The sequence below is a fragment of the Triplophysa rosa genome, linkage group LG18 (assembly GCF_024868665.1).
Source record: "Triplophysa rosa linkage group LG18, Trosa_1v2, whole genome shotgun sequence".
Classification (NCBI taxonomy): Eukaryota; Metazoa; Chordata; class Actinopteri; order Cypriniformes; family Nemacheilidae; genus Triplophysa; species Triplophysa rosa.
In genome coordinates, this window is record NC_079907.1 from 14784821 (window position 1) to 14812545 (window position 27725).

The following is a 27725-nucleotide window of genomic DNA, read 5'->3' on the forward strand; positions in this document are numbered from 1 at the left end:
CTGCAGTCGCTGACCCCAAAACGAATGAAATCCGCGCCGATAGAAAGTGCACATAAATCCCCTATGCGTTTTGCTGAAGCAAGAGCGAGAAGGAGAATGGCTTTAAGACAGAGCTCCCTTATAGAAACAGCTTCCAACGGTTCGAACGGGGGCAGAGAGAGAGCCGTCAGCACCAGGTACAAATCCCACGGAGGTACTGAAGGAGATCGCAAGGGAAACAGCCTCCGAGCTCCTCTCAAAAATCTGACCACCAATGCATGGCAATGCAATAGCAGCCACATAAACCTTCACCGTGGACGGGAGGCCACCATTATCCATCCTGTATTGTTGAAAGCGTAAAACATCAGACACGGGACATGACACCGGGTCTATACCGCACTCAATACACCACTTCTTAAATACATCCCATTTCAGAGCATATAAGCGTCTAGTAGAAGGTGCCCGAGACTCCGCAATAGTGTCAAGCACTCTCTGAGGGAGGGGTTCTAAGACCCCTGAAGCGGCCAGGCACGGAGGCTCCACAAATCCGGGTTGGGGTGCCAAATTGAGCCGTTCGCCTGAGATAACAGGTCGCCCCTGAGGGGAATCCACCACGGAGAGGACACCATTAACTCTCTCAGGTCCGGGAACCACGGCTGATTCGGCCAAAATGGAGCAACGAGGATCACCGACGCTCTCTCCTCTCTGATCTTGCCCAGCACAAGGGGCAGAATCTTCACCGGAGGAAAAGCGTAAAGCCGGGCATACGGCCAGCGCGTCGTCAGAGCGTCCGTCTCCCTGGGGGAGCGCGGCAGCGAGAAGAACAGCGGACAGTGAGCGTTCTCGCTCGTCGCAAACAGATCCACCTCCGCCTTCCCGAAGCGATCCCAGATCATCCGTACTGAGTCGGGGTGAAGTCTCCATTCCCCTTGGGAAAGACCTCCCCTTGAGAGCATACCCGCTCCGCAGTTCAAATGGCCGGGGATATGCGCTGCCCTGATGGAAAGCAGGTGCTGGTCTACCCACAGCAGCAGCCTCGCAGCTAGGGCTGCAACTAATGATTATTTTAATTGTCGACTAATCTAGCGATTATTTTTTCGATTAGTCGACTAATCTAACGATTATTATTTTTTATTAATCTAATAAAGATTTTTTGGATTACCTTATTTATCCTTTGGCAAACTTTGCAAATAAACAATAAGTTCTAGTATTTTCTTACTTATAAAGCAAATCATACTTTTTACTCCACTACATTTTATAAATAAATATTGTTGTTTTAACATTTTAATCCGTGTTTACATTAAAATCACTATCTTCTTTTAATTAAGTAGTTTTCATTTTAGTAGAATAGCGTTAATGTAAAGCGTAGTATTAAAATAAAGTAATTTATTATGACAGGCTACATCTACGTGCCCCTCTCCGTCCGTTTGTGATTGCGTGTCCATGCTGTGATGATGGCATTCCGGGGGTAACGTTAGGGGGAATACCTCCGTCCACTAACTTACTACGTCCGAGGCTCTCGATTCACTTACACACGCCCGGGAACAGAAACTGCTATTACAGCAGATAAACGTAAATAATACGACGCGTCGACACATTTCACGCACGTCGACGTATTTTAGTAGTCAACGTAATCGATGACGTCGACACGTCTTTGCAGCCCTACTCGCAGCCAACTCGAAAAGGGCTCTGGAGTGGACCCCTCCTTGGCGACTGATGTACGAAACCATGGACGTGTTGTTGGTGCGAATCAGTACATGACGCTGCATCAGCTGAGGCCGAAAAGTCTGCAGAGCTAAGAACACTGCCATCAGCTCCAGCCGATTTATGTGCCAACTGCTCAGAGACAGCGACCACAGACCTGACGCTGGCCTGCCTTCGCACAATGCACCCCAGCCCGAGGAAGACACATCCGTCGTTACCACCGTGCGCGTTGTCACAAGCCCCAGGGGAACGCCCTGGCTGAACATGCTCAAGTCGCGCCACGGTTCCAAAGCGCTGAGGCATATGTGAGTTATCCGCACGCGTGCACGACCCGAGCACCATGCTCTCCGCGGAAGTTGAGTCTTTAGCCACAGCTGCAGAGGACACATGTGCAAAAGACCCAGGTGGCAGCTGGTGATGCTGACGCCATTGGTCCCAGAAGTCTCTGAAATACCCTCAGCGGAACTGACTGGTCCAGGCTGAAGGCGCGCAGTGCGGTGGAGATGGACTCCAAGCGCTCCTGAGAGAGGCGGGCGCGCTTCTCCACTGAGTCGAAACATACCCCTAGATATGTTATGGACCGACTCGGCAGAAGCTTGCTCTTCGGCACGTTCACCCGCAGCCCCAGGGATGACAAGTGACGAAGCAGCGTCTGCGTATGACTGACAAGCACATCTCGTGAATGGGCTAGAAGCAGCCAGTCGTCCAGATAGTTCAGAATGTGCATACCACTCGCTCTGAGAGGGGAAAGTGCTTGCGTCCACGCATTTCGAGAACGTGCGTGGAGCCAATGCCAGTCCGAACGGCAGCACAGCAAACTGGTACGCCGCTCCGTCGAACGCGAACCGCAGGAAGCGCCGTTGCCTCTGGGCTATCTGAACGTGAAAATATGCATCCTTCAGATCCACGGACGCAAACCAGTCCCCGGGACGAACTTGCGCCAGGATCTGTTTTAGCGTAATCATTCTGAACGCCCTCTTGTGAAGCACTCGGTTGATGGGTCTCAAATCCAAAATAGGACGGAGTCCGCCATCTCTCTTGGGCACCACAAAATACCGGCTGTAGAAACCGCACTCTACCTCGCTTGGAGGAACCCGCTCTATCGCTCTTTTTCCGAGCAGGCTGTGAATCTCCTGTCTCAGCACCGGAGCGTTGCACGGCAATGTGAGTGACGGGACAACTCCGCTGAAGCGGGGGGGCCTGCATCTGAACTGAAGGGAATACCCGTGTTCTATCACATTTAGCAGCCACGGAGAGATACCCGGAATGGCTTTCCATGCATTCAGAAATATGCATAGTGGCCGAATTACCTCGAGCGATACAGCTTGCTGATATTCCGGAGACGCGCTCTGCCCTCGCGAGGCTAATTGTACTGGCAGGGGAATATGAAGCTCGTGAGGCTCCGGCCACCGCTCGCCCACGGGAGCTACCGTGGGTGAGGGGATGCTGGTTATAGCGTATTCTAACTGTGGCTTCGTGCTGCACCGTGGCAGGGCAGGGGACACAGTGTGGTGTGAGTGAAGGGGAGAGAGCTCCTTTTGTGAGGAGGTAAGTGCTTTTAATACATTTACACACACAACATTTTGAGCATTGCAACAATCGCCCGCAACAGCGGGGGAAACAATATGCAAACGGCACCGCTTGAGCACCGGTCCGCTCACAAACTCTCCCCTCCTCTCTGCAGACACGTCAGTAAAGGCGGCTTGGCAGCCGAAGACGATCCGCTATCGCCTCGATGACCTCTCTTCTGCCTGTACTTCTTCCTAGCTGGGGCAGACCACTGCTTTTGCCGGACGTCCGGCCCAGGGTCTCGGGGAGCCGAAGCCGCGGCAGCGCAGCGGGCTGCTTATCCGGCCTGTGGGAAGAGTGTGAAGCAGACGAGGATCTCGCTCTCGGCGCCGGCTGCAACGAACGGCGAGGAAGCACGTGGCTCATGGCTTTTGCGCGCTTCTGCGCCTCCGCGAAGCGTTCCGACACTGACTCCACGACATCCCGAAGAGACCAGAGGGAGTAATGGGAGCGTTGAGCAGCGACTTCCGGTCAGCGTTCTTGAGCTCCGTCAGCGTCAGCCACAAATGGCGGTGAAGGACGACCATGAAGCCCATCGACCTGCCGATAGCCTGTGCGGTGCGCTTCGTCGCCATCAGCGCGAAGTCCGTCGCCGCCCTCAGGTCCTTCACAGCATCCGCATCCAGGGCGCCCCCATCCAGCGCCTGCAGGATCTTCGCCTGAAAGACCTGTAGAACTGCCATCGAGTGCAGCGCGGAGGCTGCTTCCCCGGCGGAGGTGTAGGCCTTGTCGGCGAGGTGGGCGGTAAACCTGCATGGCTTCGACGGCAGACCTGGTCCCATGCTCAGCGAAGAGGAGGAGGGGCACAGATGTGCAGCGAGGGTCTCCTCCACGGGCGGCATGCGGGTATAACCGTGGGCCTCCGCCCCGTCCACGTGGGCGAACATAGCCTGTGTGGCAGCGTGGACTCGCGCCGATTGAGGGGCCGTCCACGACTTAACCACGTGCTCGTGCACATCAGGGGAAAAAGGAGTACTCCTCTTCGGTGCAGCCTGGCGGCGGCCCGCTTGAAAGTACCAGGAATCGAGCTTACTTTTAGCTGGCTCCTCCGGGGCGCTCCAGCTAAGGTCGAGCTCCTTAACGGCCTTTTCCAGCACCCTGATGAACTCCTCCTGGAGGTCTAAGGTGCTCTCCGAGTCGGTGTGGTCCCGCTCCGACTCCGCCCAGTCCTTCACCGAGGCCGAGATGGACATAGAGTCATCGTCTTCCTCGTCGAGGCCGAAGGAAATGGCATCCGCAAAGGCGGGAGGGGGACGAAGGCTCTGAAAATGACCGGGGAACAAAGCGACGGCAGAGGACGGCGGCCCTGAGCCGGGTCATCGTCATCGTCGCTGCCACCACGTGGCATGGGTGGGCCCACCAGCGGCCCTTTGGCGGCAGTGGGCCTCGACCCGAATAATCCTCGAGCAACGTTCCTGCGAGTCCTCAAGACACGCGCCGGCAGGTCAGTACAGTGCGCGCAATCAGACTCTCCAAACGCCGCCTCAGCGTGGGCCAGGCCCAGGCAGGCGATGCAATGCTCGTGTGTATCCTGCGGGTCAATGGGACCCGTGCAAATGGCAGCGTGACCCGATGGCAGCGTGAAAGAGAAGATTCTGAGGTATTGTCGCTGTGCACTGTATTTATACTGTCTCGGGTCGCCAGTAATTACATTCGGTTGCGAGCGTGACAATTGGCCAGTTTCACTGGCGTTATCCAATAAGACTTCAGGAGAGGTGAGAAGGGAGGAGTTCCCATATGCGGAAGCTTCCGCAATGTCGAGAGACCGCTCTCGATAGGGAACTGTTATTATTACAGTGTAATTTCCGCTTTTTTTAGATTTTAATTGCAGTGTACACTGTCAGGAACAAAATATCTTGCAAAGGTACAATTTTGTACCTAGAAAACATTTAACACTACCTTTAAAGGCACACAATAAGTTCTTAGCCCTGCTGAAAAAACAATAGAAGACATCAAATTCGAAAATACCATTATGAACCATTAGTTCAACCTTTTTTCATAAAAAAAATATGAAATTTTTTGTAGTGTGTTTTGGGCATTATTCCAACAAAATTGAATGGTGTTATATTGGTTCCCATTTTTTCAAATAACATCCCACCAACAGAATCCATCACATACCAGTAGACACCATTATAGTTTCCATTAAAATCAATATAATTCCCATTATAACCATTAAATCCTTCACATTTTCTATTGTGTTTTGGGCAGTGCTCTGTTTTTTTTTTTTTCAGCACGAAGGGTACATTTATGTATTCAAAAAGTTAAAACAATTTATGGTTTGTACCTGTAGAAGAACAAAAAGGAGACGGCTATTGTACCTTAAAAGGTAGAATTTAAAGGCTGTTAAAAATGAAACGTGACGTATGTGTATGTTTTTGTGTTCATGAATACAAAGTCAATATGCACAGTACACAGACATATATTACTGTATGTGAATACAAACTTTCTATTCTGGATGTGATAGATAGTGATTAATCTTTTAATAGCCCTAGTCTGAGAGTAGTAGAAATTGCAGCATTATAAAAGTTCTATAGTTTGTTGATGTCAACATTTTGATGAATATTTCAGGATCTTGCCCATGGTCTTGGGGAACTCCTCAGCTATGAGGGAAACGTTGAGGAGGACTTTTATACCACCTTTCAGGTAAGTCTCTTCTGCACTTTATCAAAACATTCAGAATCCCTCGATGATTTCTTTCTTTTTTTATACTACATCAGAAATAAGCATGTTGAACTAGACAATAAACCCTGCGGGTGGTTTTTAGGTTTTTCAGGAAGAGCTTGGAGTGGTTAAGTCATATAACCTGAAAACAGGAGGGGACAAGATTCCTGTTACCAACCTAAACCGAAAAGGTGAGAGAGTCACACAGTTGACTGCCTGTTCGAAATTTGGCTTACACGGTGAACATTAAATGCCTCATTGTCTTTCTGACTGCTGAATGCTGGATCTGTTCATTCCCGCACAGAATACGTCCAGCTCTATGTTGACTTCCTACTGAATAAGTCCATCTTCAGACAGTTTGCTGCTTTCTATCATGGTTTTCATAGCGTATGTGCCTCCAATGCTCTTATGGTGAGTTTGCCATAACGTTTAAAATTCTGTTTAACCAAAATCTTCATTGCATTATAACTTAAAAAGTTTAGAAGTTTGGAAGCAAGCGAGCCAAATAAGTAAAAGCTAATGCTGTCGTCAAGCAGGACAAATGCTGAAATATCCCACAAGTGGCTCTCAGACAGAGTTTAGAGGGGCAAGGGAACGGTTTAGTTTATGTGTGTGTTTTTGAACGCTGCAACTGTGTATTGGTCCGTCCCTTCCCCCCTCTGTTGGCGTGGTGCCTTGTAACTGGCCTTCTTTGTTTGTTCAATCTCTATACCGTATCCAGGCTCTCCAGCTACTGACAGCGAGAGAACCTCAGACTTCAAGGTCATATAGAATGAACACATAGAGACTGAAAATTGCAAGTCTCCTGGCCTGCTTAGCATGTCAATTGAAATCTGAACAAAGAAGCAGCTCTCATGCAGACTTTGCACAAGCTCATGATGTGTTTGTCATTTAACATGAACTTCTATATGGGTTTTAAAAAGACCAAATCAAAAAGCAGATTCTGTGAATTTATAAATCTTGTATAAAAGTGCATGTAGTTTCATACTGGAAAGAGATGGAATATGTTTTTTGGGTAACACTTAAAAAGCCTTTATTGTCATGATATGTGCGGACAGAGAACCCAAGTGCAGACAGGATCTTAACAAAACAATGATTTATTCACAAAACACAAAATAAAGACCCACAAGGGGGTAAAACAACAATGACAGAGGGAATAATTACCACAGACTAAACAGGAACGTAGACTAACTAAACTGGGCTAAGACAACACTTGATATAAACTAACACTGACTAGACTAGACTTTGACTAGGAATCACGGAGCAGGAACAAGACATAATGTCTGTCTAAGACATAGAACAAAACGAACTCGCACAGGAAAGAAAATACAAGGGCATTAAATAGGGAACCAAGAGGGGAACAGGTGCTGGGCATCAAATCATTACATCGTTAATCATGAGGAAACGAGAGGGCGGGGACACAGACGAGACCAGAGAGAGCGCATGGCACGCCAAAACAAACAATGTCATGTCTCTCTCCACACTAAAGCTATGGGACTGTCATGATCCTGCCGCAAGACTAAAAAAGCATGACAAAACGGAGCAGGATCATGACAGTGCCCCCCCCAAAGGAGGCCCCCTGGAGTCCCCTGAGGGAGCACCCTAACGACAACACCTAACAGATTGCAACACAGACAAAAACCAGCAAAACATAGTGAACATTAACAACGGCATACAGGCATAGACAATAAAAGGATTAGAGTGGAACAATAAAAATAATAAACAAGGGAGGGGGGGTGGGGGAACAGGGCTGTAGCAAGGGGGGTCCAGGAACCGCAGGGGGACAAAACGTGAGGAAGCCCAAGCCTGGGGGAAGTCCAGGGCTCCCCGCGACAGGGACAGAGTCCAGGGAAGACATGGGGACAGAGACAGGGAAACTAACTGACGGACGGGGTGATGACACAGGGGAAACAGAGGCTGACGTGAACGAAGACGCACATGAAGCTGCGGAGGAGGCGGTGGCTGTGGCAGACTCGGTGGCCAGTGGCTCAGTGGCTGCCCCCGCGGCTGGTTCGGTGGCTGCTACCGCGGATGGCTTGTTGGCCGCCGCCACCTTGGTGGTTGCTGCTGTCTCGGAGGCCGCTGGTTGTGGGACTGCTGTAGGGAGCGTGGCTGGTCCAGATGCGGAAGCACCGGATGCCGACTCCCATGACTCCCTCCTTCCTTGCTTGCCGCGAAGCGTCGCTGGCAGGGCAGATTCGACCGGGCTCGAGGCAGACGGAACAGGATCATCCAAGGTGGTGACTGCCACCATACGACCCTCCGAAATCGGAGACAAAGATGCAGGTGGTCTCACCTTGACTGAGGCCCCGGACTCCTCCCAGTTCATGGCGTATCTCACCATATCCGGGAATCCCAAGGGCCTCATCTCCGAGGACTCCAGAGGTTCGTTAAGGCAGCTGTTAAAGATGAGAGGCTGTTCTCTTAAAGTTGGCATGAAATGGAAGTAGCGATTATCTTTTTTTCCGCATCCTTTTGACGTATCCCTGAGGGAAACAACTTCTGAAATGAGAACAAGATGTAGGGCAGGACTCGATTTCATCCACCGACAACTGATTGGATTGTTAAAAGGTGAAAGATTTGAATGCTAGTTTGTAATCTGTCAGTCATTGCAGCCCTGCCCTCGTGCCATTCCTGGTGACAAGAAGTGAAGAGAGGTCGTTTTGAGGGGGTGAGGTTAAAGTTTTTGATTAAAGATTACAAGTACACATATTTTTTTTAAATAATGATATGCATGGACAAATAATTTATAATAAATACTTCACCACTGTGTAAAACAACTAGAATGATCATTTTTGATTTCATGCTGACTTTAAAGGAATAAAAATAGTTATTCACCGTCGCTCCAAACCTGGATGGGGCTATGCTTCCCTCGCACAGCTCTTTCCATGCAATGATCATTAATCGTTACCAGGGCAAGCTTTTAAAAAAGAAGAAGTATTTTGTTTTTATGTGGCTTCACTGTATTGCACTGAGATGCGTTTTTCTTTTTAAATATCCTGTACGCAGTAGGGTCAGTTATGTATGATTTATTTTAACAGCATCACTGGCAGTGAAATAGTGTCACAATGAAAAGACGTAACTATTTCAAACCTCTGTTGGCTGTATTTCAGTGGCCCTGATCAACGTTAGACCCTCCTTCATGTCTCTAAAGGTTATGCAACAGTTGACTCTGTCCCTAGCTGCTTATGTAAGAGGTTTGGTAACTGTGATATCTCACTCGCTGGTTCTGGTATGGTGTAAGGCAGGGTGGGGTTATTGGAGGGGAAGGACGTGGCAGATTGGTTTGGACCAATCCTAACCATTCTGTGGCTTAAAGACCTATCTTTATCTCTCTCTCTTTCTCTCTCCCATGTCTCAGTGTGTGTCTCTTTCTAAGTTTGCTGCAAAGCACAGTGGTGTACGTGCAGTGTGTGGGGTGGACAATATTTGTATTTCAATAAAATGGGTTTTATTTAAGGGTTGGATGAGATTAACAGCACAGATGATAAGAGAAGCACAAACAAACCCTTAAGAAATGTTTGAATATGGAATCAAAAACGTGTTGGTGAAAACAAATGCAAAACAGACAATATTTTCTGCAAAAGCCCTCAGGAGGAATTTAATAAGAATGAATTGCAACTGCAGATAGCGGTGTTTATTTGTTCGCATTGTTTTTTAGAGCATCATTCACCAAAAGAATTATGCACATAATGATGTAAATGTGTACTTTGCCGATCCCCATGCAGGTCGGGTCTGGATTATAGGTTGACAGTGATGGATGTAGCAGACTACTACAATATGGCATATTTTGCATTGTGGCCGCGAAAATTACCGAAATACAGTTTATAAGGCTTTTTAGAGAATGCACAAAGGTATAAAATGTGTAACTAGAATGCAAAGTCAAAGCACTTTTCACAATACATTACCATTCAAACATATAGACGTTTCAGCAGCAACAACATAAACGTTGTGTGGCCCAAACTTAACTTCCGATAGACCTCCGCAAAGAATCAAAAACCGTTGAGTAGTTTTAATTTAATTTAATACAATTCATATACAATAAAATATGAATATAAATTCATATGAATATAATTTAAATATAAAATAATTTGTTATAGACGGTTTCATCAGACGCACGCGCTGGCCTGAAGTTATCTTCCATGTTTGGTAATAACAAAACAATTTATTTTAGATTTAATTTATATTAATATTTATTAATATTAATATTTTATTGTATATTAATTGTATTTAATTAATTTAAAACTACTCAACAGTTATTGATTCTTTGCTGAGGTCTACCGGAAGTTAAGTTTAGGCCACATAACGTTTGCTTTCGTTGTTACCGCTGAAATCGGCTATAGTATAACCAAACACAGTCCGGAGAAAACTTCTGTTGAAACCGCCTGTAGGGTCACTTTATTCAAATGTTGTCATGGTTTTATAAATGTTGGACCAAAGGGTGACTTCTACTTTAAAATATACCATATAAAATGTTAGTATATTTTTATATTTATATATAAATGTTGTTATATATTTTCCATGTGTTATTCTACAGTTTTGATGATTTTACTGTTATTCTAAAATTTGAAAAATATATAAATAATAAGTAATTAATTGACACCAAACGTTTGATCGGTAGTGTATGTTTTAAACGCATTTTTACAAAAAAAAACCCATATATATTATGGTGGATAACAGCATCATCCAAATACCAAAATACAAGGACTCATTCATCTTTCTCATGTTACTGTATAGCTCTTGAGGCCAGAAGAGGTTGAGATCCTCGTCTGTGGAAGTCCTAATCTGGATATGAGCTCTCTGCAGCGAGTAGTGCAATATGAAGGCTACAGCAAGACTGATTCCACCATCCGGTACATGTTTTGTGTACAATATTTCATAACTCTCACTGTATATGCAATGTGTCAGTTGACTGTTTGGTCTGGGCTTGCAGGGCCTTCTGGGACGTGGTCTTGGCCTTTCCTCTGGAACTGCAGAAGAAACTGCTCCACTTCACCACAGGAAGTGACCGCGTTCCTGTGGGGGGAATGGCCGACCTGAACTTCAAGATCTCCAAGATTGATGTCTCCACCGACTGGTAACCAACACAACAGACAATTCCAACAAAACCTTGGTTCAGTCTGCTTAATCAGTCATTTCATTTTCGGACGTCTTCTTTGCAGGCTGCCAGTGTCTCATACATGCTTCAACCAGATCTGTCTACCTCCGTACAAGAGCAAGAAAGAACTAAGGCAGAAGTTAACAATTGCCATTTCGAATGCAGAGGGCTTTGGATTGGAGTAGTTTACAGTGCTCTCGGTAGATACGATAACAGAAAGTCATGCTGGTTGTAAAATTTGTTTCTTTAAACCATATCAGGTAAGCATGAGGATTACGCACAGCAACAAAAAGCTCTAGATGTACATTTTCTGAAGTAGCCACAACGGTTGTGTTGTATTATGTATAGTGTAGTAATATTTGTTGTGAACCAGGGTTCCATGAGGAATCCAGTTAAGCTGTTTGTCTTTGTAATTTGTACTCGTCAACTGCCTTGAGTGAAAGACCAAACATTTTATGTGGCATCAGAGTTTGGATTTTAATAATAATAATAATAGTGTTTAAAAGTTCAAATGTGTGGGATTTGCCTTTAACATGAGCCTGGGCTTCTGTCCCATGCTACCCTTATAGGCAGAAAGCAGGTCATGAATGGGCTTGGTCTCATCCGAAATAGCCTGGCAAATAGTTTGTTAAACCCTCCCCACATTCTTAAAGAGATAGCGATCTGTTTCCCAGGTGACGAGAGTCCACATTTAATAAAAGCTTCTGTGTGAAATGTTACCTAACTCACAGCATTCTCTGTTACTGGTGAGATGTTATAATGCAGTTGTTAATAAGAGTTGTTAAGAGTTTATAGATGTCAGGAGCTCAAATGTTGCAGTTGAGTATAATTTAGTAATTCTTGACAACCCTTTCTTAACCTCTCGGGCATGAAAGGAATATTGGTAAAGTGATTGTTTTTATTTTTGTTGACTAGCCATAACAAGGATGAACAATTTGTTTGTTTGTTTATTTCTTTTCATTGTGTTTCTGGTTATTCGTGTGGTTCGCAACAGTATTCGACAAGATAAAACTTGATTTATTTATTTTACGACTGATGCTCCGCTCTGTGTCATCAGTATTTCACATGCTGATTTGAAAGGAATTGTGAGGTCCAATGAGAACGCAGAATGTCAGAAAAATGTATCACCGTGTCTACACTGGACGCGTCCAACTGGACACACCAACGGCTTGTTCTTAATGGATTTGTGGGGTGCCGCATCCAGTGTGGACAAAATTTTAAATTATAATGGGTTTTAATGTGTTCAATTATAAAAGTTCTAATGCATTCTATTGTATTTAATTGTGTCGTCCGGTGTAGACACAGTGTTACTATTCGACCTTTAGTCATTTCAGTAAGTTGTCCTTCTAGCTTCTAGGCTCATGTGATATTAGATGCTTTTGTTGTCATAATGTCACATCTTCCTCGCAAATCATGTCATCAGAGTTTCATTGGACATATGCGATGGCTTTATTTGTATCTCATCAATCGGAATCACTTCAGCGTTCATGCTATGGTTTGTGTTGTTTAATGACTGAATACAAATGTGTTTACCATGTATTTATTTCAACTTTGCTCATTTTATAATGAATAAAGTTACACAGCAACAGAAATTTGTTATGTAATCTACATTTACCGTTTTTAGTAGTTATTGCCAGTTCCTGACTAAAATTTTACCTTAAAGCCATTAAAAGTCATAAGAAGGACATGAAGGACAAATGAAGAACTGGAGAGAGAAGCTTGAAATGTAAACAACTTTGATTTTGAAAACAATTTTGTGATTAAAGTATTCATATTTTGTTCATATCACATACTAAAAACAAACTTAAATAAAAAACTAAATAAAAAAATTAATGCACCCTCAAAAATGTATGCTTCTGCATACATAAAATCTGCGTGCTCAGTGTCTTACAACATCAGCAAATAATATATGTACTAGGGCTGTCAAGCAAGTAAAAATTTTAATCCAATTAATTACCAGATGTAGCGATTAATTAATCGCAAATCAAATTAGGCCCCCCAAAGATCATTTACAGCCATTATTACAAGAAGACTTCAGAAAGTAGCTTCAGAAAGAAATATTGTATTTAAATGTTATAGCTTAAATGGCCATAATTTTGTTTTTCAGAAGCTGAATTAGCATTTGTATATAATTAAAGATGGTTTTAAAGCAACAACATAAACAAATGTGCTGTGCATATGTGCTTTTGTGGTTGAGACTTAACTTCCGGTGCACATCTGCAGAGAATAGAGTCCCTGCAGATTATTTCTGGTAACAAGCAAAAGAAATAACTAAATTATTTGGCTAGCAAGTTAAAAGTCTAGCCAGTATTATTTTGGCTTTCCAGTAGAAGAACCATTACTTGGTTTAACTTAAATGTGACAAAGTTAAATGAAATTGGATATGTACTGTAAAATAAAGTGCAAACGATTATTTAATAATCTGCAGCAGTGTGGCGATGCTCCAGTCTCGAAACAATGACCTTTCTATATTTGCCTGACCGCCTAAGATGTTCTGGCGCATTGAAAGCTGTGAAATCAAACTGCAACCAGACCGGTCGTCCAAACCAGGCTGTTTGGCATGCCATATATCAGAGGCCTCCAGCTGCTTACACATGATGGGTAAAACCTCAAAGCGTGCCGATTTAGGACTGACAGGTGATGTCAGGAAGCTGAATGGGTGTTTTTTAATTAATTTTAAGTAATGTCAAAGGACCACTATTTAACAGAACATACACATTTTTTAGCTTTCTCTGAGATGTTTGGTTTGTGTTACTGACAATTCTACTTTGCCTTTGACTCATATTTCTTCTGTTGTAGCTATGGGGTTACTGTTGACAAAGACAGAATTATTGTTACTCAGAAGGCGGTCACAAAGGAATGTCCAAGTGATTTGGCCGAGACCAAAAAATATGAAAATATTTTTTTTTCTTTATCCTTCAGTCATTGAAAGTTTGATTAGTGAAGCAATATAAAAGTTAAAGGCTCTCAAAATACATGTATTATTATAGCCTAACATTATTATATTAATGTATTATTATAATAATACATGCATGAGAACAAAAAATAACTAGATTTTATTTTGGCATAAGGAGTCTTAAATTAACTAAATCACCACAGATTTAGACTACAGAGGTTGTGTAAAAAAATCTACTAATATTGTACATCAAACACTTTGATGCAAGTCTGTTCAGTTAATATTGAATGTAAACAGCATGCTTGCTGTCAGGATCTTTTAACGGCACGGCTTAAATGCTTAGATTGATTTTCCATGACAGCAGGGCATTGATCAGATCCCTGATTCTCTGCTGACTTTAGCCTTACTGACATCTAATTTAAATGAAAAGGCATCGCCCTTATACGTTATTTTGCTGTTTCTGCTCAATTAAAAAAAAAAAAAGAATTGCTGACATCCCTGTTTAAATATCCAGCATTTCTTTTGTCGTAGGTTAAGCTCCCACTCCAGTACTATTATAGGGTTTGTTAGGAATCCCAAAATGTAATGCTGTGTGGCCTGAATCTGTCTGTGACACAGCATGACAGAGAAAGAGAGAGCTAAGATCAGCACTCATCCTCTAGATTCGGAGTCTTGTGGGTCATTAAAGGAATAGCTCTCTTAAAGCGATAGTTCACCCCAAAAAAATTCTGTCAGCATTTACTACCCTTGTTTATTTCAAACCTGTATGTCTTTTTTCTGCAGAACACAAAAGAAGATAGTTTGAAAGATGTTGTTAACTGGACCCCATTCACTTGCACTGGTTTTTGTCCATAATAGAAGTGTATGGGGTCCAGTGATGTTCAGTTACCAATTTTATTTAAAATATCTTCTTTTGTGTTCTGCGGAAGAAAGTCATAAAGGTTTGAAATGACAAGATGGTGAGTAAATGATGACAGAATTTTCCTTTTTGGGTGAACTATCCCTTTAAAAGAGAAAAGTCAATGTTCCCTGTCACGTATTGCGGCGGGGAAGAACCCAGATGCAGACAGCAGTGGTGAGGTGTTAACAAAAACGTTTATTCTAGGGCTGCAACTAACGATTATTTTAATTGTCGACTAATCTAACGATTTTTCTTTTTTTTCGATTAGTCGACTAATCTACCGATTATTTTTATCTAATAAAGATTTTTTGTATTAATCCTTTGGCAAACTTTGCAAATAAACAATAAGTTCTAGTATTTTCTTACATTATAAAGCAAATCATACTTTTTACTCCACTACATTTTATAAATAAATATTGTTGTTTTAACATTTTAATCCGTGTTTACATTAAAATCACCATCTTTTAATTAAGTAGTTTTCATTTTAAAAGTAAAAAAAATACTGATTTTTTATGTACTTAAGTACTGTATTAAAGGTAAAAAAAATGTTTTATTGCACTTATGCTTTTTGTTGTCCTTATGTTGTTCCAATTGCTTCCATTGTTTCCCTCATCTGTAGGTCGCTTTGGATAAAAGCGTCTGCTAAATGACTAAATGTAAATGTACACACATTAAAAAATGTGTATATGAAATACTAGAGCATGATATATGCTCTGTATTTTTTTCCTCCAAGTAATATCCGACTCTATTTTCAGTCTCATAATATAATTGAGTAAAAGTAAAATACTACTATCTGTCTCTGTTTATTGTACAAAACTATCACCGTATAAAAGACTCTAATGCAGAGTGGCGTTAAAGCGAGCCCGCGCACCCGGAACTCAGAATGATGCGCTTAATGCATTCGCTTCGTTATTTACAGTTATGCGCATCCCGGACGCACAATGATGCGCTTAAAGCACCTACTCCTTCTGAAGTCCTGGGGATCATTTTGCTCCCCAAAGTAAATAATAGTTAGAACACAACGAGAAGAGATGATATGTTACATGTTTAACACATAGTGCGTTGCATCAATCCGACAGTATACAGTTAAATCAGAGGTTTAAAAAGAGTTATTTCGTATGAAGACGCAACATATTCAGACCGCTTCCAGTGCTTCTAATAAGCTAAGCTACACTCAGCGAGTAACTCAGTCTCTAGCAAAATACATTTTAAACAAAACCATAGACTATCATCTTGTCATTATGAAGAATAATGAAAACATTGGAACATGTTGGAAAGAGTAGCGTCCTGACCGTCACCGTACACACGCATGCTGACAGTGGAGATTGACAGACAGCACCAGCGGAGGTCAGAGTTTCTTAATTATGCTATATTGGTTTATTCCTCGCATAAAGCTATCGAATGACATAAAAAGTGCATTGGTGGTTTCATGATAGTCAGTCCTTTTTGAAGCTTAAGAGTAATTTATGCAGGGTCACAATCTGCAAAGGTTCACATACACTAACTTACACTAGTACAATAGCGTTAATGTAAATCATTAATGTAAACCGTAGTTTTACATTACAAAAAAGTAATTTATTATGAAAGTCTACATCTACGTGCCCCTCTCCGTCCGTTTGTGATTGCGTGTCCATGCTGTGATGATGGCATTCCGGGGGTAAGTTAGGGGGAATTCCTCCGTCCATTCACTAACTTACTGCGTCCGAGGCTCTCGATCGCTTTTTGTCGGGTGAATTATACTTTCTCTTGTTCTGCTGGTTAATTTACACACGCCCGGGAACAGAAACTGCTATTACAGCAGATAAACGTAAATAATACGAAGCGTCGACGCATTTCACGCACGTCGATGTATTGAGTAGTCGACGTAATCGACGACGTCGACGCGTCGTTGCAGCACTAGTTTATTCTACACAAAAACAAAACAAAAACTCACAATGGGGTGACAATACACTATAACCAAAAGACTTCTCAAAGGATAAACAAAAACTTCCCACAAGGGGGCAAAACGAGAACTAAATATCATAAACAAAACCAACTCACAAAACAGGCAAGGTAGGGCAAGACAAGGCAGGAATACGAGGATTACAAGAACACTGACCATGAACAAGGAACGTTTAAACCACATACAGGAAACAATGAACCGACACATGACAGGAACAGAGGCTTTAAATAGGGGAATGCAAACGAGGGATGATTTGGGTTGTTTGGGTTGTTGGGATGTTTGGGTTCCTCGCCACAGCAGAGCAGTGCAGTGTTGGCTTGCTCACGGGGAGACTGCATTTATTTATTTATTTATTTATTCATTCATTTATTTATTAGATATTATTTATTATAATGATCTTGCTTGGTCTATAAACACCATGCACTGTGCTGTGTTTTACCTTTCTGTGTTTTTCTTATTTGCTCCTGTAAAGCTGCTTTGGAACAATGCACATTGTGAAAAGCGCTATATAAATAAAATCGAATTGAATTGAATTGAATGATAACCCAGGGAGGGTGACGGACAGGTGACAAGGATCAAACACTAAGGAACGAGAGGGCGGGGCTAGAAGACGCGACACCGGAGAGAGAGAGAATATGGAAGGCCCACAGGGCCAAAACGTCTCTCTCCACATATAACAAGGGATCCTGCCGTGATTCTGCCACAAGATCAAGAAAGACATGACAAGATGAGGCAGAATCCCGACAGTTCCCTATCGATACTTTTGATCGATACTACGATGGAGCCCACCAAAGGGGGCGAGGCTTATAGCTATATAAGCAGACACATCGCTGCAGTGTCCTCAGATCTCTTCTCCTTCAGCGACGACTCTACCTTCGCTACTCAGGACTGATTGCTTCGCTGTGTGAAAAAATAATTAAACACAAACTTTGTCAGAAAAAGAGCAGTCTTCCTCTTACCACGGGAATCAAACCCCCGCCAGGTGCATTCCTGGCCGTGCTTACAAGCTGCATGGTCGTCGCTTCAGTCGAAGTAACCTGAGGACACTGCGGCAATGTGTCTGCTTATATAGCTATAAGCCCCGCCCCATTTGGCGGGCTCCATTGCCATAGGTCCATGCAGTTTCGCTGCCATTGGTTTAAAGTTTTACTTTTCACAAACCAATGGCCGTGTAGTTTCACTGCGTTATTGGAAAAAGCTTCAGTCATCAGAGAAAAAGGAGTTTTCCCATGGCATACTGCTACGCAGTACTCGTTCCCATATCTCAGGGAACCAAGGTTACGTAAGTAACCGAGTACGTTATGCACTATATAACTGTAATGAATTATGAATTATAATTATGTTTTTACATTGTTAGTTTACTCTGACAACCATGGGAGTTTTATTTCTTGTGTCAAACACAACAGATGTTGGCCACAGTGTTAGTGACGGATAGTGTTAGAGACTAACAGCCTATTCACTTTCATTATAAGTACATCAAAAGAAGCAGTTCCATCACTACCGTACATGTTTTGAATGACACGAGAGTGATTACAAATCAGTATTTTAATTTCTTAAGATAGAAAATTACTTCATGCTCAGCACATTGGGAAGAAAATGCAACCCTCCTGTAAACTTATAACAAAGCCATCTGCTATTAGGTGAAAAGGTTCTTGCCTGGTTCACTTCTTTATTGTGGCTTTACGTTTAGCTCTTTGCTCAGAGGTGGCTTTAATATTACATTTTCTTGCAGATATGAAGGTTCTACTGAAGTATTAGTAGCTCTAGCTAAGTCAGAATAGTGCTGTGCAATTCTGGTTTGAACTTCTGACCACAGCAGCAAGATCTTCAGTGGCCATTATAATCAGCCGATTTTGGCTCATCCAGCTTTGAGCACTGGGGTGGTGGTGCCAAAGCTAAACCCTCCCAGTCTTTTCTGTCACTTATTGTAAACACCAAGAGGGGCTACACTTCTTTAACACGTTAAGATAATAATTGTATAATACATGATATAATTGTAGTTTAAACTGAATTACTGTTTGTTAGAACAGTATACTCTTATTTCATATTGTAACTACATGTTAATATTGTCATTACATTAGTGCTGCAACAGGATCTATACTGGACACCATAATCAAGGCCAAATAAATGCAGATATTCTCATAAAGTCAGATTATATAACTATGAAAGGTGACACACAATGTACAAAATGCATAAAATCTGGGGAAAATGACTAAACAAATGTGTCTGTTTTTTTCTGAAATGGATTAGAAAAAAGAAACTTATCATATTTAATTATAGTGTTGCTTTTCTTTCCTAAATTTGTAAAGCAGAAGAATTCGCAATAACTATTTTATTGTGAAAAGTGAATAAATAATGCTATCAACACCATCTTACATTTTATTGTCAAAACCATAAATCTAAAGAAGCAGAAAGAGAATTTGCAACCATTGTGTCACTTAAGGCTACATTTTAAACTGTGGTGAATTATAATTATGATTTTATCATATGAGTCCTGTTAACACATTATTAATAATCATGTTTTTATATCCCAGTTATTGTCAATACCAGTATACTGCGACACCTAGTGTGAAATAATAATTGCCTTATACTTTATGAGAAAATATAGTACAGTGCATAGAATAATAAGTAAATAGTAAACAAATGATTAATTGAATGTGGATACATAAGATAAGATGTAATATGATTTGATGTAGTATGCTTGTAGACTGATTTGAGACATTTAGTACTATAATGTACATAATTTGCTGAGGGGTCGAAGAGTAAATCACTATTTTTAAATAACCATTAATTCTATATACTTTCATGCTTTTTAGGTATATGTGTATGTATTAACTGTAGATTACAGTCTACCACGACATTAGACAGCTCACTTTACTCAACCCCATCCTGGTCTTAGATTAGACTGAACATTCTATAGATACCCTTTCACTGGTACATACCAGTGTCCACAAAGTCAGTATGCACAGACTTGTGTGGAAATCTGTACCTTGCTCAATATCTATCCATTTAAGGCCAACTCCAGATTTATGCAACCTGAATGACATTCAATACTGAATATTTATGTGATGTTAAACTAATAAGGATCCTTCAGTTTATATTTTATTAAATCATAGCACATGCACTTGCTGAATTTCAAAATCTGCGGTAGACTCTGGGGAAAGACTGCGGCTTTTCACCCACTTTGGTTCATTTGTTTATTCTTTCATTGACTGCAATGTTTGCAGGGTCTTTACTAACTTTACAGCAGCATTGACAACTATAAGCCATGATTTCACATCAATATGTGACCGCAGATGAGCAATTCCATGAAAATGTCAACCTTACCATGAAAAAATAAAGCTTCCACTAAAAGAACAAAATCATTTTTAATTTGTCCATTTAGGCCTGCTTTATATTGTATTACTGTACTTCAATAAAAAATTTAAGAAAATTGCCTTGATTTCCCACCCACATCAGGTATACAACAATGCCAAAATTACATTTTCCACCAACCATTTTTCATGCTTTCTGAAGAGGGATCAAAGGCTCCCTTTTTCGTACTTTATGTTTAAAAAGGCATTTTGCAGAAAGATGAAGGCATGTCTGAAAAATTAATACACTCACTCTGTCTTACTATTACTGCCTTGTGAATTTATAATGGCTATAATTAGGATGTCACAACGCCTCACTGCTGTGTCACGTCCATAACGTTTTAAAGTTTAAGTTTATGTCATATAATAATTACAAATACATATAACTTGAAACTTAATATACAAAGCCAAATATGTATGTTGATGATTTTAAACAACAATTCATCTCACTTATTTGCTCTGAACAACCATAATAATTCGTTACGGGCGTGACAGTTTTAAGCACGTAATATTGAATCATGTATCACAGACGCAGATGACATGTTGTGATCTGTTTTAAATATCATAATATTTGTACAAATTATTTTACTTTACTAACACTATTAATTAATAACAAATTATGAGAACGTCGATATCATAGGGATATACAGATCGCCACACTGTTGTTGTGCTTGCAGCATATCGAATAGCGTTCCCTCGCTTTCTTGCCCGTGTCCTGAGAGACGATCTCGCGTCTCAGACTCATTTGCCTGTGGGAAGACCTGCTCAGTCACAGAACGCGATATCCGCGCTCTAAACGCGCCATATGCGCATCTTTAAAAGTACACAGAAAGCGAGCATATTCGCGCTCTAAACGCGCCTCATGCGCATCTTTAAAAGTACACAGAAAGCGAGCATATTCGCGCTCTAAACGCGCCGCATGCGCATATTTAAAAGTAGGGCCTACACAGAAAGCGAGCACATTCGCGCTCTAAACGCGCCGCATGCGCATATTTAAAAGTAGGGCCTACACAGAAAGCGAGCATATTCGCGCTCTAAACGCGCCGCATGCGCATCTTTAAAAGTACACAGAAAGCGAGCATATTCGCGCTCTAAACGCGCCGCATGCGCATATTTAAAAGTAGGGCCTACACAGAAAGCGAGCATATTCGCGCTCTAAACGCGCCGCATGCGCATCTTTAAAAAGGCGAGCATATTCGCGCGCCTCTATAGCAGATCTTTGAAAGTACAATGAACGCGAGATTATCCGCGCAAACACCGCCACTCCGTCACGGTCTCCTTGAACGCAGACGCTGGTTACACATTAATAATATGTGAAACCATATAACCATAATTTGCAGTGTGGCTGTTTTGTATGAAGTTGATGAATTTTGCAGCCGAATACTGATATCTCGGAGGACAATATCCGATATCCACTTGAAGTCTCTGATTGTGGTTGTAAAGCATTTGTTCATGACAACCCGGTGGGCTCGATTTTCCATAGTCGGGTAAGTGCCGGTTTCAGAGCTGTCACGGCCGTAACGGACATATGTCACGGGCGTAACATTGTTTTTTCCTTATAAATGCAAACACATTTATTAAAACAAAATCAATATTTCATGTTATATAAAGAGCCATGCCTTCTCCATTTGTTGCGTGTTATTGCTTTTGGTTTGCGCATTTTAATTCACAGAATTTCAACAAAGCTTCCTGTCTCCCAAAAACGTGTGTCTTTTTTTGTCACGTCCATAACGCATTATTTTTTCCTTTTTTAAAACAGAAAACTCGTGCATATACTGATTTTTTTCTGATGTCTTCACTCTATTGTTAGGGCTGTAGAAAAATATAAACAGATGGTTCAATATATTGGTAACAAATTAATTTTCTGGGAATTTAAACTTCAAGTTTTGACTGCAATTGTCACATGCATAATGCTGGAATTACCCAGATGCATTTCAATAGATATTCATGCATGATTTGTGAATTGCATTCCTTCAGAGCAATGCCCTTCACAAAACACCTTTGTCATTTGCCTGTGGCAAGGTGGGGAATTTGAACACATTTCCTGCTAGATCATATTAATGTTATACTTGGCATGTAGGTCAAATCAAACCGAGCAGGATATTTTAAAAGGCAAGCAGTTTTTAAAGGCATTTTTAAGATTTTAAATGCATTAATGTTTGATGTAATCCAAATGACACCAGTGAGTTAATATCTTCTAAAGTGAAACCGTAGGTTTCTGAGGGGAAACTGTTTATTTTCATTTTATTTAACAAAACTGAAATATAATCCAGATCTAAATTCTAAATTTAAATATGATGGCACATAAATAACTTCAAATCTCATTGGTTCTCATATGTCTCGTGAGTAGCTGTCATATGCGTGTTTCGCCACAAGATATGCAAGAACAAATAAGATTTAAAGCTTTATTTATTTTTGAAAAACAAAATTCATTTGGGGAGAGCTGTTCCTTTGAGTGTGTAATGTTAGTGTATATGCTGGACCAGAATTATTTTGTTATCTTGCATCCTCATGGTTAAGAAAGCAATGACTGCAATATAGTTCTCATGCTATGATAAAGAAAAGTGTAAAAATAAATAGACATGCATCAATTTGAGTTCTCAGTTTAGTAAGAGCAATGTGTGTTGATGGTATTGTCAGGCCTCATTCATCAGCTCGTTTGAGCTGTTGTGTTGCAGTCAGACTCAGTCAGGCCCTGAAGTTTAGTGAAGCAGCAGATTCTGGCTCTATTAGCTTCGGGCACTGGGCTGGTTCTGTGTCTCTCAAAACCCTTTCTTAAAATAGACTTAGTTTGTGACTCCCTGTTAACATTGAGAGTGGCTGTCCATCCTGTTTCGGTTTTCATAATAAGAAATGGTGATTATGGAAATTGAGAAATCTTTTTGAACCATGCTCCGCAGAGGCTTCACAAAATCTAAAGTATATTTATTATACTATAGTGTTCAATCATTCATTCATTCATTCATTCATTCATTCATTCATCCATCCATCCATCCATCCATCCATCCATCCATCCATCCATCCATGCTCTATAATCTATGCATTCTCTATACAACACATTTTTTATACTTTCTCCTAGTTTATTACGCAGAGACAATTATTTTTACAATTTCCCATAATGATTCTACTAAAGCAGAATTTACACACTTTTCTGAAGACATGCCAGGACGTGACAGCTCTGTTTATTGGGTGGAGTGTGGGTAGTGTGTGATTTATGCTCTATTTATCTTGTTAGCAAATTACACACCTTGTTTTTGACCAAAGGTGTTTTTATTTCTAAATGTCAAAAAAAAACCTTAGGTCCTTTTTATTGTTTTAATTACTTTTTATTGTTACGTAACCATAAATGAAATATTCCAAAAATAACCAATTGTCCCTGTGTGTATTATTTTATTAAATTTACATCATCTGAAAAGTGATGCTATGGATCGTGTAAGCAATTACAGAATTAAATACATTTCAAAATTAGTTTAAGCCTTCTGTTATGTGCAAAGGTTAGCAATGATTTATATTAACCCCACACCACAAATGTTTTAATATATGATCAATTACTTTATTTAAATTATGTAAATAAACAAACTTGAATTGTTACTTAAAATTTTAAATAAAATATTAGGACAAAACATAGATTTTTGATTGGATTGCTGATTTTTCTGAATTCAAGATGCTGTTGATTCTCACAGATGCTTCAAAAAAACCTAACACCAACCAATTAATTCCAGAAGGCATGTGAAAAGAGTACATGAAAATAACTGAAAATATACACTGTAGAGAAATATTGAAAAATTAATTTTACAGAATTTTACTGTTTTATTTTTCGCAAACTTTTCAAATGAGGTTAAAAAAGTCAAATTACAGAAATAGACTGCAAATTTACAAGTTGGGTGTAAAATGAATAACCAGTCATTTTATTTCACAACAAAATGTCCTTTCTCTGAAAGATACAGGTAAGGCTCACCATTTTCACAATCTTTTGTTTGTGCTTGTGAAAAATGATGAAAACACATGCCATTTTATTTTACTTTTTCGTGGCGCACCAGCTGCCGGAATATTACCGGCATATTAATGTGTGTGAGGAATATTTAGCAGCCTTAAAGTATGACATTTACTTTTTTCCATTTTTAATTTTTCAATTTCCATCCCATCTCTGAAAGATAAATGGGGCTCACCATTTTCACAATCTTTTGTTTGTGCTTGTAAAGATGTAAAAACATTAATAACAACATTATTTTAAAAAATATATATATATCTTTTTCCTAGCGGACCAGCTGACGGAATATTGCCAGAATACTATTGTGTGTGAGGAATACTTACAAATCACACAATACAAGCATTATTCTTCATTTTCAATTTCCGTCCCATTTCGGAAAGATTACTGTGGCTCGTCATTTTAACAATCTGTTGTTTGTGCTTGTGAAGAAATGTAAACACGTGTAATTTTACTTTACAAAAAAAAAGATTTTCCTTTTTCCTGGCGTACCAGCTGCCGGAATATTACCTGAATCTCAATGTGTGTGAGGAATATTTTAAAATAATACAATACAAGCATTATTCTTCCAATGTAACATTACTCCATTGTTTATACCTTAGACAAAGGTCAGGTACATGGCCAACGTGACTGGAGATTGTTGTGCCCTGGAAACCAGTGCTCGACCTCAGAATACACAAGCAAATATCAATCAGATCATTCAGGTGTCAAAACACAGTACCTGTCAGTTGTGGTCACATATAGATTGACATTATCATATGATCCCGTCTACCAGTGCTAAATGCAGGAGGTATGTGAAGAGAGATCAGCTGCTTTTGCCTATAGCCCAGTTCACCTCGTAAAGCGTGCAGTCCGAAGACATTTACCCCACTGATTTTGTGTTGGTCACGTTCTTTAGCTTCCGTACTTGCTTTACCAGCTTGGTCACAGTGTCCTTGAATGACATCACTGAGGATCCTTTCTGTAGTATTTTTTGAGAAAGCTTTCAGTTGTCAAATATTAAAGCACATTTTTGATCAGTTTGGGACAAGTGTGGAAAAAACCTGTCAGGTTAAGTGCTTTTCGTTGTGGTTTACCTTGTGTGTGAATACCAGGGTGATGGAGAAAGATTTAGCAGCCCTAAAGTTAGGATTTGTGAAGCATCTATGGAGCGTGCCACTAAAAAGACAATTCAGGCTCAAGACTTTGAACGCTGAATTTTTCAATTTCCGTCCCATCTCCGAAAGATTACTGTAGCTCGCCATTTTCACAATCTTTCATTTGTGCCTGTGAAGAAACAATCTGTTTTTCATCAATGCCATGCTGTGAGTGTTATGAACTCATTGCATGCATCCTCTATTGGACGGGAAAAATAATATTACATTAAATCGTATTGGTATGGTTCCAAGTAGGAAGAGTAAAAACTGCCTAGAGCAGTGGTTCTCAAACTGAACTGAAATCCCCCATAAAAGTAATTTACAGAGCCCTGTTTACTGTGCACTACAGAAAAGTTTTTTTGTGTCCACTATTACTGCTGACTAAAGCCAAGTTCACATAACACAACTTTAAACGTCGGCCGATCGCTGAGCTGTTCAGACTACATGACTTGCTCTCTGTGAAGTCTGGAGTCTTCAAGTTGTTAATGTGTTCACACTTCGTGACACTACGTAAATGATCTGCAACAGGAGGTGACACACTACATGAGCTGTGAACAACTCTGTCACCCAGCGACTCAATCCAGTCCCCAAACCATGTTTTGTCGTGAAAAATCGCGAGAAGTGGAACGGAAAATGACACGAAAAACATGCGACATGGGAATTGTTTATGTGAAAATGGACGTTGGAAAGAAATTTGCGCTTCAAGCTGTTTGCTTGATGATCTGCTCGGAAAAACTTAGAAAAAGGAAAAAAAACAGGATATGGATGAAAGAATGGATCAGCATACGGGGGCAGTTCCGGTGACCTAAACCCATTGCTTGCTGTCATTGGGCTGTGGCTCGTCGCGTCACTTGACATCACAGCTCCAGATATTTATCATGCTAGATATTTGTCAGGCATCTGCGAGGCATCAGCGACGCATCAGGGAGCCTCTTTGATGAGTCATTTACTAGTTCACACATAATGATTGGCGAGCGCTGATTGCACGCTATTTTTCCCCCGATCACAGCCCGATCTGTCGGTGAGCTCAACGACTTGCAAATCGTGCTTAAAATCACGTAGTGTGAACTTGGAAAAACTTGAAAAACATGAAAAAAACATCTTCTTTAGTTTGAAAACAGCAGGTAAATAAAAAAGGGTTTTTATTATTAATAATACATTAGAATCAGAGGACGAGGTGTTAAGATAAAGATTCACAGCTCTACTATTAATTTGAGTGTTTATTCATGTGAGTTTCTATGGCGGTCATTAGGTGATACTTGGAACGACTAGTTTTATTAAAGGTGGTACTTGATCTGAAAAGTTTGAGAAGCACTGGCCTAGAGCATAAGGGTTCATAAAGGTTTCTCTGGGCATTTCCATGAGCAGATATTGCTGATAGGTGACGTTTTAGAGAGTTTCTCTAGGATTGTACAACTATAGTTTGGTAGGCCATGTATTAGCAGTAAAACCAACCTGAGGGGGTCTTAACTACAAATACTGGTACCACATTAGCAACAATTTTAATAGAATCGTAACCATATATAAAGTCAGAAAGTGTATTAGGACAAAAGGCACCATCTGTATGTTTTTAAATGGTTTTCAATAACTCAGATGAGCAAAAATTAAACACTTTGCTTCAACTGCGATGTCAACCCTTTACGTGAAGAACGTGAGCAGCTTTGAATTGTTCTGTGTCTTGAGTGTCCAACAATAGCCTTCATGCTACAGAGATAAACACTGGCTATGATAATCCCTGCTTGTGTTTTACTTTAACAGGTCCTGCCCACAGTCATGTGTCATATTTAATCTCTTCCTATACAGCAGAGTGTCTGATCTCTCATGTGCAGATTTACTTGATGCAAAATGAATACGTGCAAAAAAGCAGTCCATATGGAATACATCTGTATTTACAGAAATACAGCAGCAGTTATGTTGATCTAAAGCAGTTGGTTTAGAATAGGTTATTCTGTAAACTGGAGCATCTCTGTTTACACAAAGACTAAGACAGGCGTTTGATTTATAATCAAGGTCAAAGTAAATTAGTGGTACTTGTTTACAATGGAATGTGTTTTTCTTTAAGCCCACTGATGAAAAAGATGGGTAACTCTTTAGATTATGGCCCACAATGTACCGCATTTAACAGGATTTACAGCATAACTAATTGTAACAATCATGTACCTCTACAACATATCTGTAGATGAAGGGGAACAATATGTAAAGTTTGGGGAATAAAGTGGTAAGAGTAAGGAAAATTAAAAAATAATATTTATGGGGGAACTGCATGCCATATAAAACATCCAAATCAAACCGCTCTTGAAATACTTGATTATAGTCAAAAAAGATCAACATTGATTTTGCACATTTTACACATTAAAACTCATCAAAATAACTCATAATTGAAATAAATTATTTGTGACCAACAAACCTTAAAATGATCAAATAAAAATGAATTCTAAAGTTAAAACTAAAAAGTCAAAATTTTGACAGAAAGTCTGCGTGCTTCATTTGTGCTGTTT

General features: G+C 40.7%; 1 protein-coding gene across 1 annotated transcript in view; it reads left to right on the forward strand.

The window, feature by feature from the left end:
* Nucleotides 1-12778, forward strand: part of hectd2 (HECT domain containing 2) — a 46063-nt gene extending 33285 nt beyond the window's left edge. The window contains exons 16-21 of the mRNA XM_057358464.1: nt 5821-5895; nt 6017-6104; nt 6218-6324; nt 10651-10766; nt 10847-10990; nt 11076-12778. Coding sequence (XP_057214447.1) covers nt 5821-5895; nt 6017-6104; nt 6218-6324; nt 10651-10766; nt 10847-10990; nt 11076-11196 — 651 coding nt within the window. The 3' untranslated portion in view covers nt 11197-12778. The remainder of the gene's footprint in view (nt 1-5820; nt 5896-6016; nt 6105-6217; nt 6325-10650; nt 10767-10846; nt 10991-11075) is intronic.
* The last annotated feature ends 14947 nt before the right edge of the window (nt 12779-27725 follow it).